At 44.0% G+C, this 19,026-nt stretch overlaps 1 protein-coding gene across 1 annotated transcript in view; it reads left to right on the top strand.

Moving 5' to 3' along the window:
• LOC120989572 (scaffold attachment factor B2-like) overlaps positions 1-19,026 on the top strand; it is a 392,913-nt gene that overhangs the window by 47,962 nt on the left and 325,925 nt on the right. The window contains exon 3 of the mRNA XM_040417765.1: positions 8,047-8,196. Within this exon, the coding sequence (XP_040273699.1) occupies positions 8,113-8,196 (84 nt within the window). The 5' untranslated portion in view covers positions 8,047-8,112. The remainder of the gene's footprint in view (positions 1-8,046; positions 8,197-19,026) is intronic.

Below are 19,026 nucleotides of genomic sequence, written 5' to 3'. Positions count from 1 at the left end.
CCTGTCCTGCACTTACTACACATAAAACGTCCCTATCTATCTGCTGGAAGGCTTCTCCCTGTTAGCTCACATTTTCAGCAACCTTTTACTCACGTTTTGGCTCACTCACACAGACAGACTTTATGTCCCCAGGCAGAGAGAGACTGACTGACCTCCTGGCTTTTTTAGATCCCCACCCTCAGTGCTGCTTCATTAAAGGGGTTGGCCACCATAAGTATAAAAACAAATAAAGTGCCCCAGACAATAACTAAAGCCAAGAGGAATTTGTATCATGACAGATGTACTGTATATATATCATTTTTCTACTGCATTCGGCATAGCATGCTCCCATTAATGAGAGGCTGTGTGGGTGGAGCAGCTTCAAAGAGAAAGTAAAAATCCCAACATGCATCACAGCAAAGCATCTTCAGAGGAACGGTCACATGACATCTCTGCCTACTTGTGATGCTATAGTGACAACAGCACATTAGGTGTCATTTCATCAGTGCTTTAGCATACCTCCCAACTTTAGAATAGAAGGAAGAGGGACACTACGTGCCCAAGGCTACTTTCAAACTTGTGTTTTTTGCGGATCCGTCATTACCATAATATAACCGCATGCATCCGTCATAAACGGATCCATTTGTATTAGGTCTTCTATAACCTTTTTCTATTGTGCCAGAGAAAACGGATCCGTCCTGGCACACAATGTAAGTCAATGGGGACGGATCCGTTTTCTCTGGCACAATAGAAAAAGGATCCGTCCTCCATTCACTTTCAATGGTGTTCAAGATGGATCCTTTTGGCTCAGTTTCATAAGGCAGCACCAAAACGCTGCAGGCAGCGTTTTGGTGTCCGCCTCTAAAGCGGAATGGAGACTGAACGGAGGCAAACTGATGCATTCCGAGTGGATCCTTTTCCATTCTGAATGCATTAGGGCAAAACTGATCCATTTTCGACATACCTCCCCCGTACCAGGACCGCCACTGATATCCGGGACTGTCCTGCCGGATACTGGAAGGAGGTATGGCTTTAGGCCTCATGTACATGACCATAGCCTGCCTGTATTGTGGTCAGCTAACAGGGGGTCTGCAATATACAGGCACCAGCCGTGTGCGCACTGTATCAAGTGATGGGTCTGAAATCCGAAAGATAAGGTGTTGTCTGGAATTGAAGCACAGATCGGAAACCTATGGAGTGCATGCATGGGTTTTCTGTCCATGTCTCCGCACTGCGAAAAAGTACTGTCGGATGCAGATTGCAGACCCCATTTAACTGAATGGGTTCATGTCTGCAGACAGTGGACACACTGTCGGCACCCATGCATTGCAATGTATATACACACGTGTGTAAATATGTATAATATGTATATATTTTTTTATATGTACAGATACTTAGACATAAATACATCCACACACATACATATAGATACATACACACATGTATACATATATATACACATACGGTCAGTGCCCATGCATTGCGGACCGCAATGTATATACACACATATAAATATATTAAACACGTGTTATATTTTGTATATAAATATGTAAGTGTATGTATGTATGTGTGTGTGTGTGTGTATATATATATTTATAATAGATATAGAAAATAAGGCAGCACAAGGGGTTCAATCAGTAGAAGGGTGCACGGCCCAAAGGATAAGCAGTCCTTGAATACAAAAATAGGCAACACTCCAGAGATTTGAATGAAAAAACAATCACCTTTTATTCACCCATGTGGGCAGCGCAACGTTTCGGCTCAGCACTAGAGCCTTTCTCAAGCAATTGCTTGTGAAAGGCTCTAGTGCTGAGCCGAAACGTTGCGCTGCCCACATGGGTAAATAAAAGGTGATTGTTTTTTTATTCAAATCTCTGGAGTGTTGCCTATTTTTGATATACACTCACCTAAAGAATTATTAGGAACACCTGTTCTATTTCTCATTAATGCAATTATCTATTCAACCAATCACATGGCAGTTGCTTCAATGCATTTAGGGGGGTGGTCCTGGTCAAGACAATCTCCTGAACTCCAAACTGAATGTAAGAATGGGTAAAGAAAGGTGATTTAAGCAATTTTGAGCGTGGCATGGTTGTTGGTGCCAGACGGGCCGGTCTGAGTATTTCACAATCTGCTCAGTTACTGGGATTTTCACGCACAACCATTTCTAGGGTTTACAAAGAATGGTGTGAAAAGGGAAAAACATCCAGTATGCGGCAGTCCTGTGGGCAAAAATGCCTTGTGGAGGCAAGAGGTCAGAGGAGAATGGGCCGACTGATTCAAGCTGATAGAAGAGCAACGTTGACTGAAATAACCACTCGTTACAACCGAGGTATGCAGCAAAGCATTTATGAAGCCACAACATGCACAACCTTGAGGCGGATGGGCTACAACAGCAGAAGACCCCACCGGGTACCACTCATCTCCACTACAAATAGGAAAAAGAGGCTACAATTTGCACGAGCTCACCAAAATTGGACTGTTGAAGACTGGAAAAATGTTGCCTGGTCTGATGAGTCTCGATTTCTGTTGAGACATTCAAATGGTAGAGTCTGAATTTGGCGTAAACAGAATGAGAACATGTATCCATCCTCTGATGGCTACTTCCAGCAGGATAATGCACCATGTCACAAAGCTCGAATCATTTCAAATTGGTTTCTTGAACATGACAATGAGTTCACTGTACTAAAATGGCCCCCACAGTCACCAGATCTCAACCCAATAGAGCATCTTTGGGATGTGGTGGAACGGGAGCTTCGTGCCCTGGATGTGCATCTCTCAAATCTCCATCAACTGCAAGATGCTATCCTATCAATATGGGCCAACATTTCTAAAGAATGCTATCAGCACCTTGTTGAATCAATGCCACGTAGAATTAAGGCAGTTCTGAAGGCAAAAGGTTGGTCCAACACCGTATTAGTATGGTGTTCCTAATAAATCTTTAGGTGAGTGTGTGTGTGTGTGTGTGTGTGTGTATATATATATATATATATATATATATATATATATATATATATATATTTTTTTTTTTTTTTTTTGTCTGTCTAGACATCTGTCTGTCTGTCTGTCTGTCTGTGCGTTCTTTATGTGCAACCAAACAACTGGTCTGATCTTCACCAAATTTGGCACACAGGTACATCAGGTGTCCGGGAAGGTTTAAGAGCGGGTCTCTGCTCTCTTGGACTTACCGTTCCTGAGACATTCCCAAACAATGACCTGCATTAGCCAATAGACGCCAGCAAGCTGTAATGACCGGCGTCACGCACAGGGAGGGAAAAGGGAAAGCCCTGCCCAAGGGAGAGGGAAAGGTGGTGACCCCTGACTAACCTTGCGGCTGGCACCTGACTGCCCTGACATCCCTAGACGGGTTCCTCACCTGTGCGGCGATCACGTGCCTAAACCCTGGCTTTCCCTAAAATGAGCCCTAGATAGTGAACGGGCCACTGACACAATCGCTAGTCCGCACCACTGACACTAAGAGGGAAACACCAGGGAGAGGACAGACAATACAGACAAACACATACACCCAGGTGGGCGACCACAGCAGACCACAAAGGTCCAACAGGGATCCGGAGGGTAGCGTTCTGGACCAACAACCAGAGAACGCAGCAACACAGCTCCAGAGGGTCAGAATAGATGTCCAGGCAGGAAGCTCTATATCTGGCAACCAGAGAAGTGTGAGAGGGGAATATAAGGAGGTTGGGAGTGCTGGACAAGGAACAGCTGAGGAGAAGGAGCTACGAATCCCTGAGTGAGCCAAAAGGGTTTGCAAAGCAAACCCAGAAAGCTACCATAAGGAAACAGCCCTATCTTACATAGAGCGCGCAGCCAACCGCTGTGACTTCCTGACCCCGGGTATAACGGAGTCAGGCGTGGTTCTTGACACCCTCGTGACACAAGCCTTTCACTTAAATCCGAACTGCCATTTACACGGTCACATGTCTCTTATTAGCCAATAGAAGGTCGCAAGTCCTACTCCAGGTTTCCATAACAACTGATCACAGGTTTTAGCAGTTTGCAGGTCCTTAACCACTTAAGGACCACAGATTTATACACCCCTAGTGACCAGGCCCTTTTTTACAAATCGGCACTTCACAACTTTAACGGTTTATTGCTCGGTCATGCAACTTGGCATCCAAATGAATTTTACCTCCTTTTCTTCTCACAAATACAGCTTTCTTTTGGTGGTATTTGATTGCTGCTGAGATTTTTCGTTTTTCTGATATTAATCAAAAAAGACCGCAATTTTCTCAAAAAAGTGTATTTTTTTTTAACTTTTTCTGGTAAAATTGTTCAAATATAATTACATTTCTATACAAGTTTGTGTCAGAAAAAGTTGTAGCGTTTACAATTTTACAAAAATATGAATTTCCGCATTTTGAAGCAGCTCTGACTTTCTGAGCACTTGTCATGTTTCTTGAGGTGCTAGAATGCCAGGATAGTATAAATCCCCCCCAAATGACCCCATTTTAGAAAGAAGACACCCCAAAGTATTCGCGAAGGGGCATGGTGAGTTCATGTATGATTAAAAAAAATTTCACAAGTTAGCGGAAAATGACACTTTCTGAGAAAAAAAATAAATAATAAAGTTTCTGTTTCTGCTAACTTCTGGCAAAAAAAAAAAAAAAAACTCTCCCACGGACTCACTATGCCCCTCAGTGAATACCTTGGGGTGTCTACTTTCCGAAATGGGGTCATTTGTGGGGTGTGTTTACTGTTCTGGCATTTTGGGCGGGGCTAAATTGTGAGCAACTCTGAGCTGAACCCTGTAAAGCCTAAAGGTACTCATTGGACTTTCGGCCCCTTTACGCACCTAGGCTGCAAAAAAGTGTCACACATGTGGTATCGCCGTACTCAGAAGAAGTAGGGCAATGTGTTTTGGGGTGTATTTTTACATATACCCATGCTGGGTGAGAGAAATATCTCTGTAAATTGACAACTTTGTATAAACATTTTTAAAAAGTTGTCATTTACAAAGATATTTCTCACACACAGTATGGGTATGTGTAAAAATACACCCCAAAACACATTGCCCTACTTCTTCTGAGTACGGCGATACCACGTGTGTGACACTTTTTTGCAGCCTAGGTGCACAAAGGGGCCCAAATTCCAATGAGTACCTTTAGGATTTCACAGGGCATTTTTACGCATTTGGATTCCGAACTACTTCTCACGCTTTAGGGCCCCTAAAATGCCAGGGCAGTATAAATACCCCCACAAGGGGCATGGCGAGTTCATAGAAGATTTTTATTTTTTGGCACAAGTTAGCGGAAATTATTATATATATATATTTTTTTCCTTACAAGGTCTCATATTCCACTAACTTGTGACAAAAAATAAAATTTTACATGAACTCACCATACCCCTCACGGAATACCTTGGGGTGTCTTTTTTCTAAAATGGGGTCACTTGTGGGGTATTTATACTGCCCTGGCATTTTAGGGGCTCTAAAGCGTGAGAAGTAGTTTGGAATCCAAATGCGGAAAAATGCCCTGTGAAATCCTAAAAGTACTCATTGGAATTTGGGCCCCTTTGCGCACCTAGGCTGCAAAAAAGTGTCACACATGTGGCATCGCCGTACTCAGAAGAAGTAGGGCAATGTGTTATGGAGTGTTATTTTTACATATACCCATACTGTGTGTGAGAAATATCTCTGTAAATGACAACTTTTTAATTTTTTTTTATACAAAGTTGTCAATTTACAGAGATATTTCTCTCACCCAGCATGGGTATATATAAAAATACACCCCAAAACACATTGCCCTACTTCTCCTGAGTACGGTGATATTTTGATAAAAGTTAATGGGGTAACTTTTTGAGGATTTCCGCTATACTGGTACCTCAGGGTCTCTTGAAATACAACATGGTGCTAAAAACCTTTACAGTGAAAACTGCCCACCAAAAGCTGTATGGCACTCCATCTCTTCTGAGTCCTGCTGTGTGCCCATACAACAGTTTATGACCACATATGGGGTGTGGCTGTGTTCAGGAGAGAATGTGTTGGGGGTAAGGGGTTCTCCTGTTACAGTTTGGGAAAATTAAAAATTGGGGCTAATGCAATATTTTATTGGGGAAAAAAAATATTTTTGTCTTTTTTTTTTTTTTTTCTAAATTCTATGAGTTGGGTCTAAATTTTAGGAGTATAGTGCTCACTATACCCACTACAAATTCCTAGAGGAGTGTAGTTTCCAAAATGGGGTAAAAAAAATAATCTGTCCTCAAAAAACTATATGGCACTTCTTCCCTTCTGAGCCCTCTCATTTACCCATTCTGCAGTTAATGACCACATATGGAATGTTGCCATATTCAGGAGAAAATGAGTAAGAAAGTGCTTTTTTTTCCCCCTATTATCCTGCCCTTCAAAGTCTATATGGCGCTCCTTCACTTTTGTACCCTGCCATGTCCCCTTATAACAACTTAAAATCACATAAAAGAGTTGTTTTTGTAAACTGCAGAATCAGGGTTATAATCGCTGAGGTTTGTTTTCCTGTGTTAAATGAAAAATGGATTAAAATGGAAAAGCTGCAACATAAAATGAAATTTTTTAATTTTACCTCCATTTTGCTTCAATTCCTGTGGAATACGTAATGGGTTAACTAAATTGAAATAAAATTGAGGGGTATAGTATTCAAATTGTTGCCACTTTGGTTTTCAATCATTCTGACACCTGTGTGTCCCTGAAAATTTGGTATATTGTATTTCAAAATTAAACAAATTTGGTTGTAAGTAGGGATGAGCGAATTGCATGTTATGTAATTAGTTTTTGGGTCATGTTGTGGTATTTACTGAATTGCGTTATGGATTCCGTTACCATGTACTATAATGCAATTCCATGACTCCAGCATAACGGAAACCGAACGGATCTGTTAGGCAGGCCATAGACTTCTATTATGACGGAATAAATAACGAAATGCCTCTAAAGGCATTCCGTTATTTATTCCGTCATGGAATTGCATTATGGTCCGGGGTAACGGAATCCATAACGCAATTCAGTAAATACCAGAACATTACCGGAAAACAAATTTTTACTATATATAATTCGTTCATCCCTAGTTTAAAAAAAAAAAAAAAAAAGCATAAACCTTAACCTCTTTAAAATAAATATTCATATGGAAGTAAATATATAATAACATTTTTGTATAGTATGTATAAATGTGACATTGCACTTAAAATATGGAAAAATGCATTTTAAGTCATTTTTTTTTGTTTTTTTGTGTATATATGCAAATTGTATAGGTCTAATGTTAGCACCTAAATAAAGTACAATATGTGAGAAAGAGGACCATTAAAGAGGACCTTTCACCTGGAAAAACATTGTGAACTAATTATACAGACATGGAGAGCGGCGCCCAGGGATCTCACTGCACTTACTATTATCCCTGGGCGCTGCTCCGTTCGGCCGCGATGTCCTCTGGTATCTTCGCTCACTTGGTTATAGTAGGCGGAGTCTGCCCTTGTTCTGCTGGGCGTGTCCTCCTCCTAGGCTGTAGCGCTGGCCAATCGCAGCGCAGAGCTCACATCCTGGGAGGTTTTTTTCTCCCAGGCTGTGAGCTCTCCGCTGCGATTGGCCAGCACTACAGCATGGGAGAAGGAAAAGCCCAGCAGAACAAGGCCAGTCTCCGCCTACTATAACCAAGTGAGCGAAGATACCGGAGGGCACAGCGGCCAAACGGAGTGGAGCCCAGGGATAATAGTAAGTGCAGTGAGATCCCTGGGCGCCGCTCTCCATGTCTGTATATTTACTTCACAATGTTTTACCAGGTGAAAGGTCCTCTTTAAATGCCTGGGATTGGGGCATCTGCCGATTCAGGCCGTTATAGCAGGAGTCATTTGAGAATAGAGCTCCTGCTCTCCACTACATGGATGACCATAGTCCCTTAGTAATCCAAATAAAAAAGCTTATTGTGATCACTAAGGGGTTAAAGAAATTTAGGCTGTGTGGCTTGTGAAATGAAAGCGTGTTCCTTGGGCATGAACCACTCTACCACCACATCTGCAGGCAGACCTGGTCTGTCTGTAAGTAATCTTTAAACTTTGATCAATAATTTTGATTTCAAACTCTTTTAGGTGGTTGGTGCAAAGGTGGTAACTAATGCTAGAAGTCCTGGAGCACGCTGTTATGGATTTGTGACTATGTCGTCCTCGGAAGATGCAACAAAATGCATTAACCATCTTCACAGAACAGAACTTCACGGAAGAATGATTTCAGTGGAAAAGGCAAGTAGTTGTGTTGTTTTGCTGTTCAAATTAATGATTGGTTGTGTTTTTATGAAATTCGTTTTTGGTTCATGTTGTGGCGTAACGGAGAAGCATATCATGAAGAAAATTAGTGATATGACATCTACTGAACATGGGCTACAGTGTGAGATATTGCGTTTATAAAGTAAAAACTGGTGAAAGGTCCTCTTTAAGGCCTCTTTCACACTTGCGTTGTCCGGATCCGTCGTGCACTCCATTTGCCGGAGGTGCCCACCGGATCCGTAACACCGCAAGTGAACTGAAAGCATTTGAAGACGGATCCGTCTTCAAAATGCGTTCAGTGTTACTATGGCACCCAGGACGCTATTAAAGTCCTGGCTGCCATAGTAGTAGTGGGGAGCAGTATACTTACCGTCCGTGCGGCTCCCGGGGCGCTCCAGAATGACGTCAGGGTGCCCCTTGCGCATGGATGACGTGATCCATGCGATCACGTCATCCATGCGTGTGGGGCGCCCTGACGTCACTCTGAAGCGCCCCAGGAGCCGCACGGACGGTAAGTATACTGCTCCCCGCTGCACTTTACCATGGCAAACAGGACTTTAGTGTCCTGGCAGCCATGGTAACCATTCAGAAAAAGCTAAACGTCGGATCCGGTAATGCGCCGAAACTACGTTTAGCTTAAGGCCGGATCCGGATTAATGCCTTTCAATGGGCATTAATTCCGGATCCGGCCTTGCGGTATTTTCTCCGGCCAAAAAAGAACTGAAGACTTCCTGACGCATCCTGAATGGATTTCTCTACATTCAGAATGCATTGGGATAATCCTGATCAGGATTCTTCCGGCATAGAGCCCCGACGACGGAACTCTATGCCTCAAAAGAACAACGCAAGTGTGAAAGAGCCCCAAGAGCATTATGCAAAAAAATAAAAAGCAATAAAAACAAAACACAACTTAAAGTGTTCTCCAGGAATTAAGAAAATAAAAATATGTAAATATTACTTTATTATAAATCTATTCCCAAATATCTTGCATTAGTTATAATTCCTTGTTTTGTCTGGGGAGAAATCATTAGGAGAAATTAAATCACTACCATCCTATTCCTATTATTACATAGAAAACCTGTCCTAATCACACACAGGACAAGTTACCTCACAACACTGAGCTAAAGAGATGCCTTATCCTCCTCTTTTACTTGTCAGGGATTATGATCCTGAATACAGCTGATCTTTATCAAAATTTCTGTGGGAATGGATTTCATAAGGAGACATGAAGTACGAAGAGGACAGACTGTGGTAATGGAGACTGCATACAAGTGCTTCTGCTCATTAGCCACACCTCCTGTCTGTACTATATCTCTCACCATGCATTCCATTTCTATAGACACTCAGCTGAAAACCTTATCAGCTGTATTCAGGATTATAATCCCTGACAAGTAAGAGGAGGAGGAGGATGATGCAGCTCTTTAGCTCTGTGTTGTGAAGTAACTTGTCCTGCTGTGAGATTAGGACAAGTTTTTTTTGTGCTAATAGGACAGCGGCCATTTTATTTTCCCTGATGATAGCGCCTTAGACAACATGAGCCATTATAACTAAGGATAGATATTTGGGAATACATTTACATGTAATATTTAGGTATATTCAGTCATTTAATTTTGTTACCCTAATTCCCAAAAACCCTTTAATGCTTAAATCTGTTCCCCAGGAAAGAAAAACTATGAAAATAATGAAAAAAAACATGTTATAAATAAACTCTTAAATGCCTTTTAATTATTTATAATGGCTCCTTTAGTCTAGGGGGACAATCTGCGAAGGCGTTTAATTGGCGGCTCTTATATTTATGAGCATAAAATCCGTCCTTCTCATGAGACTGCAGTACTGCGTGTGTGAGAAAACGGAGTCCTATTTAAAGTCTGCTGGTATCAGCACATGTGCAGATGACAGCTGAGATAACTGCTTAGATGTGTCCCCGTGCTTCGGAAATAAGATGCGTGGTTTACTGGAAGCCATCCCTAGGTCTCTGTCGCGTTGCCATTGCAGAGAAGCCTCGGGGACACCATCTGCTGGAGGTAGGAGCAAGCGAGTGCACGCTAGCGTGGTAAGTGTTAGACCCCGCGGGGTGCGTCACTTCCGGTTTTGAGATGGCACTGCGCCACTTCCGGCGGTGCGCTCTGCTGATATAGTGCTCTGCTGATATAGTGCTCAGTAAGGATGTGGACGGAAGCATTTGGCTGGCCCAGCGTGTCTCCAGTAGTTGGAACCTGCCGGGGGAGACATGGAGAGCAATGCTACACAGACTACATCTGTCCCTACATCAGGTGCTGCATGTCCACCTTGTTTTGTCTGATTGCTCTAAGGTTTTGTTAGTAGAAATTCATGGCAATTTGCCGTTATGCTAATATGAATTTTTACATATGGTGTTTTAGGCTGAAAAGGATTTTTCAAATGCTAAAGCAAGATCCTCTAATAGATGTGTACTTTGCAATAGGAAGCATGAACCTTCATATAAAATCCTGCCCAATCAAATATGTTCAGGAGAAAGTACCTGTCTCTATAAATAACATCAGAGCTATGGTTAAGCATGAAATGCCATGGCCACGGCAAATTTCTCATCTATGGTTACCTAAAAAAAAAAAAGCATGAGGAAAAGGGTAAGAATTATCATCTTCTGACATCTGAGGACTCTGTAATTATGGAGACTTCTGATAAGAAGGAAGGGGAGCATGAAAATTCTGGTTTAGAAGACGATGATTAAAAAAATAAAAAGATTCTAATGAGGATCTTGACCCTTTATCAAAAGCTGTTCTTAGTAGTATGGAAATAGAGGATATAAAAAAATTAATAATCTGTACAAGACTCAATGTTTGGAGGCTTGGGGGAGGTCAGAGGAGGGTTTTTCCTGTACATGAAAACCTACATAGGATGATTGAAGAGTAGAATAGCTCTGATAAAAGAACTGTACTACCTAGAGGTTTAAAAAGGTGCTACCCCTTTAATGATAAAGAAATTGGGAGTGAGATAAAGAAAGTGGGATACAATTCCTATGATAGATGCTTCAGTTGCAAAGGTTGTTAAAAATACTGTCCTTCCGGGGGCATGGCCAGCCATGAGCGAGCTCTGCTGCTTCCCTGGCGAATTTACCCCACACCAGCTACTCCTGATGGGAAAGACTTTTAAAAAGGGTAGAGCCAGACCACCGGCTCCCCTGACATCCTTTCAAGGTGACATACCCAGCTTATTCAAGCTGCAGTCTGCCTCACCAGCCCCCACTCTCCACTGCCGCGCCATGCATTCCCAAGATGGTCATGGCATCGGGCCATGCGCTCCTCATAAGCGCTGCATGGAACACCTGGGAGCCCTGCTTCACATCTATGCAGGCGCTGCTCAGCGCCAGTGCCTTCCATACTTACCTCCGCTTGACCTCCAGTTACAGACCCACAGCCCAGGCTGGATCTCCCCGGCTACTCCTATTCCGCGCTCTCCACATGTGTGCTCCGGCCCTGCCGCCATCCAATTGCCAGAACCCCTGCATTTCTCTCCAGCACCATCGGTTATGGCTGCACACCATGTTAGTCCTGGGGGCTCACCCCCCTACTCACAGGCCGCAGCACCAAAGGCCACCAGCCCTGCCACTTCAGTGGACTCTGCTTTGAGACCCCCAGTTAACCCTTTCTGGCCCAGTGGGCATTCTTCTAAAGCACTCGTGCTAACCAATTCAGACATGCATCAGGGGCCCCCCTGTGATCATCCGTCGCCACACCTGGGTCCCCATCTCCAGGGGCAACCCTTGGACCGCCATCAAGGGTCCCCCAATCAATCCATGCTCCATGTTTCTTCTCTCCCCATTCCCACTCCCCTGGATCCTCCCTGGCGGCATCCCCACGCTGGTCCACTGGATCCTCATGGGACGACTCCCATCCACAGTCATCTGGAGCAACCTCTCTAGGACCCAAGGTCACGACTGACCTTTTAGCTGTGCCCCTTCAGGGATTCTCCCTGCACCCCTCCTTGAGACTTCCACCCTCTGCAGACCTATTTGATGAAGATTCCAGACCGCCAACCATGGCAGATTTGCGTACTTTTATTTGATCTCTACCTTCTAAAGCGGACTTGTCCAGCTTTGCTACCAACATCCTACAAGAATGCAAAAATTTATTCTCCCAGGTCTGCTCTGAGCTGACTGCGCTTGGCACTAGAATCAATGCAACTCTGAGCATGCAACTGTTCAAGCTCTACAAGTTAAGGCCCAAACTAATGACCAACTTAATGCACTACAACAACATCTGGACGATACAGAAAACCGTAGTCACCGTAACAATATACGGATCAGAAGTCTTCCAGAATCCATAACGACGGTGGACCTACTGCCCACAATCGTGAGAACATTTAATAGAATTTTCGGACGCCCGCCAAACTTTCACATAGAGATTGACAGAGCGCCTAGAGCCCTTAGATATCCTGATCCTGATGGCACCAAACCACGAGACCTCATCTGCAGAATTCATTTCTATGTCATTAAAGAGCAAATCCTAAACAAAGCTTGACAATCCTCCCCTATGTCTCATGAAGGGGCCTCCATTATGATACTGCAGGACCTTTCACGTCGCACCTTGTCACAACGAGCTGCCCTTCGTCCGCTACTGGACCTCCTAAAGGACCGTGGAATTTCTTATCGCTGTTGTTATTCATTCGCTCTATTTGCAGGTCTATAAGGTTGCTACTCTCCGTCATCCCTCGGACTTCATACACTTTCTACAACAATTGGACCTGCCCCCTGTCGAGCAGGGTCCTTGGCCATCCATCCTACCACCAGCTTCAACAACATGGAGACAGCCTCGTCCTTCCCAGATTGCCAGCCCCAAGACCCCTGGACTGATTAAGTCAACCCCTCGTGGGCGACGACAGCGGCGACTATCAGCTGGTTTCCGACGAGGATCCCCATCCAACTCTGTCACTTGGGACTGCCTGCTGTTCTTGACTGGGACTGATGCCTTATAACCACAATGGCTCTTTTCCTCTTTCTGCCTTGCACCTCTGCTTCTCTTGATCTCTCTCTCTCTCAGCAGTTGGTGAGCCATGTCTACTTTGACAAGGAATGTAGCAGGCTTGCTCTTCTCTGGCTGTTACTTTCCCCCTAATAGTTAGAGACCCTTCCCCGGAGCTGTCCGGACCTTGGTGACTGTCTCCATAGACCTTTTGGTCACGCTAGTTACCTACCTCCTCTTTTTTCTCTTTTTCCTCGTGGTTGTTTTTTCTTTTACTCTTTTCTGGTTTCCGGTTTGTCCCCCAACCCCTTGTTCCTTGTGTCCCCCCCGTCCCCCCCCCCAGATATGACGTCACTCAAGATAGCGTCCTTCAACACCCCTGAAAAGTACTCCACCAATTCCATCGCCAGAAGGTACACATTACTTGTCTTTAAGAAACACACTTCAAGGGTGGTGTTCCTAGAATACATCATCAGCACTATACCACATGGCCCCTTGCAAATAACCCGGTCAACAATACAAAAGGAGTCGTCGTAGCGATCCATAAATCTTTTTCACCATGTGCTAGGCTGTACTGCCCATCCCCGATTTTTTCGCTTTTGATTAGTGGCCGTGAATTCACGTTTATTAATGCCCCCAACCAAAATCAGGTCTTCTTTCTTCTGGATTTGCTTCAAACGGCGTTGCCCCTCATTCGTGGAACAGTCGTATTCTGTGGCGACTTTTATCTAACCCTGGACCCCACACTTGTTAATTCAACCAACCCTTTAGTGGCTGGACTCCACACAAATAGGCAATATTTTGTGGTCAGAATATGCCCTTAAGCCTTCCTTTCCTCACTAAACGCAAGTGGACTTGGCACCTGAATGAGTCTCTTTCTTGATTCGGTATGTGCTGCCGATCTGGCTACCACCGTAACAAATTTTCTCTCTGATCACAGTGCAGATCCCACTCCTCTTCCAATACAATGGGAAGCCTTGAAATGTGTCCTGTGCGGGGTTCTTATAAAACATGGCTCCCGTCTCAAGAAGGAGAAAGCACATTCTCTTAAGTTTGCTCTACAGAGGGTTGCCTCCTTGGAGCTTGCCCACAATCGAGCACTATCCTTGCCTACTCTCCGTGATATCCATAATGCGCCTCCTAGAGACTTCTTAGAAACGTACGATTCAATTATGTCGTAGTAAATTCTACGAATACGGGAACAAAAGTGGACGTTTGCAGGCAAGGGCTCTCAGAGGACAATTGGCTACCTCACATATTCCTGCAATCAAAACCTTTGCGGACTACATGGTACACACCACAAAAAAAAAAACGGATGACATACGTATGCTATTAGTTTTTTGTGCAGATCCATTGTAACAATGCCTAAAACAAACAATAATAGGACCTGTTCTATTTTTTTTTTTCGAGGCTACAGAGCGGACATACTGATGCGGACAGCACGCGTTGTTTTTTGCGGACCCATTGAAATGAATAATTCCGCATCCTATCCACACAAAAAGAACGGAAAGAAACAACGTTCGTGTACATGTAGCCTAAGACCCACACATTACACCGAAATCTCACAGCATTTGAACAATTGTGCATAGCCCCCTCAGCGGTATTTAGGAACATATCAACCTTATATAATCTACTAATAAACCAACGCTCCTTACAGCTCCCCCCTTTTTGTCAGGCCTGGGAGAGGGATATAGGTTTACCCTGTCCCAGTGGCATAAGAGTTTTCTCTTGTCCCATAAAGCGCTGATCTCTATTAAAGCCCAGGAAACAAGCTACAAAATCCTATCCAGATGGTACAGGGTGCCCGCGCTTCTCCATAAATGGTTTCCCACAGTGTCAGATCGCTGTTGGAGATGTCACACAAAGGAGGGTACGATGATCCATATTTGGTGGCATTGTACTGTCCTACGCCCCTTTTGGAACTATGTGCACAATCAGAGACGTGACCGGCATTCCTGTACAAAACTCTCCTGAAACTCCTCTACTATTTGTACTTGACCTAAATTTTCCTGCTTACAAGAACTCACTTTTGAAATACATGATACAAGCAGCAAAAGCAGTTGTTCCGAGACATTGGAATTCCCCTCCCCTCCTTCACCAGAGTAATGGTTTGAAGAAATCACACTGTACCAGAGAATGGAGGACCTAATCAGTCTGACACCCTTAGACTCTTCCCGATTCTTGAAGACTTGGGCCCCATGGGACGTATTCCGCTCTTCGGAGAGGTTTCAGAACATACAGATGTGACTGTCCACATTTATCTCCTTACCCCCTCCTTACCTCCCCCCCTTGTCTTTTTGTGTGTCTCTCCTTATCTTTAAGTTATTTTGTCAGTTGTTACATTTCATGTTCTCATAATTGTCATCGCACAAGCCGTTGCGTGGCATAGGCTACTTTCACACTGGCATTTTGGCGTTCCGTTTGTGAGATCCGTTTAGGGCTCTCACAAGCATTCCAAAACGAATGAGTTTTGCCCTAATGCATTCTGAATGGAAAATGATCCGCTCAGAATTCATCAGTTTGCCTCCGTTCCGTCTCCATTCCGCTTTGGAGGTGTACACCAAAACGCTGCTTGCAATGTTTTGGTGTCCGTCTGACAAAACTGAGCCAAACGGATCCGTTCTGACACACAGTGTAAGTCAATGGGGACGGATCCGATTTCTTATGACACAATAGAAAACGGGTCCGTCCTCCATTGACTTTCAATGGTGATCAATACGCATCCGTCTTAGCTATGTTAAAGATTATACAAACAGATCTGTTCTGAACGGTTGCTGACGTTAGTATTATATGAACGGATCCGTCTGTGCAGATCCATGACGGATCCGCACCAAATTAGTGTGAAAGTAGCCTTGCCACTTTTGAGTACTATGTTATGCGTGCTCTCCTATAACACACCTTTATTATAAGCTTGTATCATATGTTCCTGAAAAATATGTTATGCTGAAAACCTTAATAAAAATTGAATGAGTAAAAAATACTGTCCTTTCATTTGAGGACGCATCACAATTAAAGGACTCAATAGACAAAAATCTGAACCCTTGCTTAAAAAAAATTCATGGGAGGTTTCTGCTGCTATGCTCAGGCCTGGCGTCTCAGCGATGTGTTGCCAGAGGATTATACATCTGGCTTGAACAGTTGGAGTTTCTTTTAACCCCTTAATGCCCAGCGCCGTACATGTACAACTCTGGCCGGGTCTTTAAAGATGGCACCCGCTCCTGAGCGCTGCAGGCACCATAGCTGCGGGTGACTACCTGCTACTTATAGCAGACACCCGCAGTTAATTTCCGCAACCGGCAGTAATGCAGATCGTGGACATTTAACCCCTCAGATGCCGTGGTCAATCCTGACCACTGCATCTGAGCGCGTGAAACATCGGAAGCACACGCTTCCAGTGGTGCTTGGCTTCCCCGTGTGGCGATTTGGAGGAGCCGGAGCGTGTGTGCAGCAGCCCCTCGCCCTGTAATAGGGCTCCATAGGAAACAAATAAAATCATCATAGATTCTAATGCAAGTGCATTGGAGTCTATGATAGCAATCTAATGATTGCATAAAAAAAGTGTAAAAAAAAATTATTTTAATCACCCCCCTTTTCCCAAAATAAAAGAACTAAAATGTTTTTAAAAAATACACGAGTGTCGCGAAGTGCAAAAACGCCCATAGTTTAAAAATACAAAAATTATACCATACGGCAAACAGCAAAATGGAAAAAAGTGTCCAAATGGCTGAATCGCCATTTTTGGTCGCTTCCTTTTCTACAAAACAATTAAATAAAAATGTATCAAAATTTCATACACACCCCAGAATGGTATCAATGAAAAGTTTAGATTGCCCTGCAAGAAATGAGCCCCTATACAGCTCAGTACACATAATTTCAAAAAATTTATAGGGGTCAAAATATGGCGACATAAAAAAAAAAAACAGATTTATTTTTTCCCCCACTTTTCTTTTATTTTTTTATCACGAACGCAAGAAAAGCTATATATATAAGGTATCGCTGGATTTGTACTGACCTGTAGAATAATACACTGCTCAAAAAAATAAAGGGAACACTTAAACAACACAATGTAACTCCAAGTCAATCACACTTCTGTGAAATCAAACTGTCCACTTAGGAAGCAACACTGAGTGACAATCAATTTCACATGCTGTTGTGCAAATGGGATAGACAACAGGTGGAAATTATAGGCAATTAGCAAGACACCCCCAATAAAGGAGTGGTTCTGCAGGTGGTGACCTGACCACTTCTCAGTTCCTATGCTTCCTGGCTGATGTTTTGGTCACTTTTGAATGCTGCCGGTGCTTTCACTCTAGTGGTAGCATGAGACGGAGTCTACAACCCACACAAGTGGCTCAGGTAGTGCAGCTTATCCAGGATGGCACATCAATGCGAGCTGTGGCAAGAATGTTTGCTGTGTCTGTCAGCGTAGTGTCCAGAGCATGGAGGCGCTACCAGGAGACAGGCCAGTACATCAGGAGACGTGGAGGAGGCCGTAGGAGGGCAACAACCCAGCAGCAGGACCTCTACCTCCCCCTTTGTGCAAGGAGGAACAGGAGGAGCACTGCCAGAGCCCTGAAAAATGACCTCCAGCAGGCCACAAATGTGCATGTGTCTGCTCAAACGGTCAGAAACAGACTCCATGAGGGTGATATGAGGGCCCGACGTCCACAGGTGCGGGTTGTGTTTACAGCCCAACACCGTGCAGGACGTTTGGCATTTGCCAGAGAACACCAAGATTGGCAAATTCGCCACTGGCGCCCTGTGCTCTTCACAGATGAAAGCAGGTTCACACTGAGCACATGTGACAGACGTGACAGAGTCTGGAGACGCCGTGGAGAACGTTCTGCTGCCTGCGACATCCTCTGGCATGACCGGTTTGGCATTGGGTCAATAATGGTGTGGGGTGGCATTTCTTTGGAGGGCCGCACAGCCCTCCATGTGCTCGCCAGAGGTAGCCTGACTGCCATTAGGTACCGAGATGAGATCCTCAGATCCCTTGTGAGACCATATGCTGGTGCGGTTGGCCCTGGGTTCCTCCTAATGCAAGACAATGCTAGACCTCATGTGGCTTGAGTGTGTCAGCAGTTCCTGCAAGACGAAGGCATTGATGCTATGGACTGGCCCGCCCGTTCCCCAGACCTGAATCCAATTGAGCACATCTGGGACATCACGTCTCGCTCTATCCACCAACGTCACGTTGCACCACAGACTGTCCAGGAGTTGGCTGATGCTTTAGTCCAGGTCTGGGAGGAGATCCCTCAGGAGACCGTCCGCCACCTCATCAGGAGCATGCACAGGCGTTGTAGGGAGGTCATACAGGCACGTGGAGGCCACACACACTACTGAGCCTCATTTTGACTTGTTTTAAGGACATTACATCAAAGTTGGATCAGCCTGTAGTGTGTTTGTCCACTTTAATTTTGAGGGTGACTCAAAATCCAGACCTCCATGGGTTCAAAAATTTGATTTCCTTTTTTTTTTTTTTGCGTGATTTTGTTGTCAACACATTCAACAAAGTATTTCAGAAGAATATTTAATTAATTCAGATCTAGGATGTGTTATTTTTGTGTTCCCTTTATTTTTTTGAGCAGTGTAGTAACCAGTTAGTATTATAGAGTAGCAGCAGTACTGAACTTTCTCCATTTATAGACAATTTGTCTTATCGTGGACTGATGAACAGCAAGGCTTTTGGAGATACTTTTATAACACTTAACAGCTTTCTACAAGTCAACAATTCTTAATCGTAGGTCTTCTAAGAGCTCTTTTGTGCGAGGCATCATTAACATCAGGCAATGCTTCTTGTGAAAAGCAAACCCAGAACTGGTGAGTGTTTTTTATAGAGCAGGGCAGCTGTAACCAACACCTC

This window comes from Bufo bufo, chromosome 2 (assembly GCF_905171765.1).
Source record: "Bufo bufo chromosome 2, aBufBuf1.1, whole genome shotgun sequence".
Taxonomy (NCBI): Eukaryota; Metazoa; Chordata; class Amphibia; order Anura; family Bufonidae; genus Bufo; species Bufo bufo.
The sequence above is the reverse complement of the archived record's forward strand: the minus strand, read 5'-3'. Positions and strand labels throughout refer to the sequence as shown.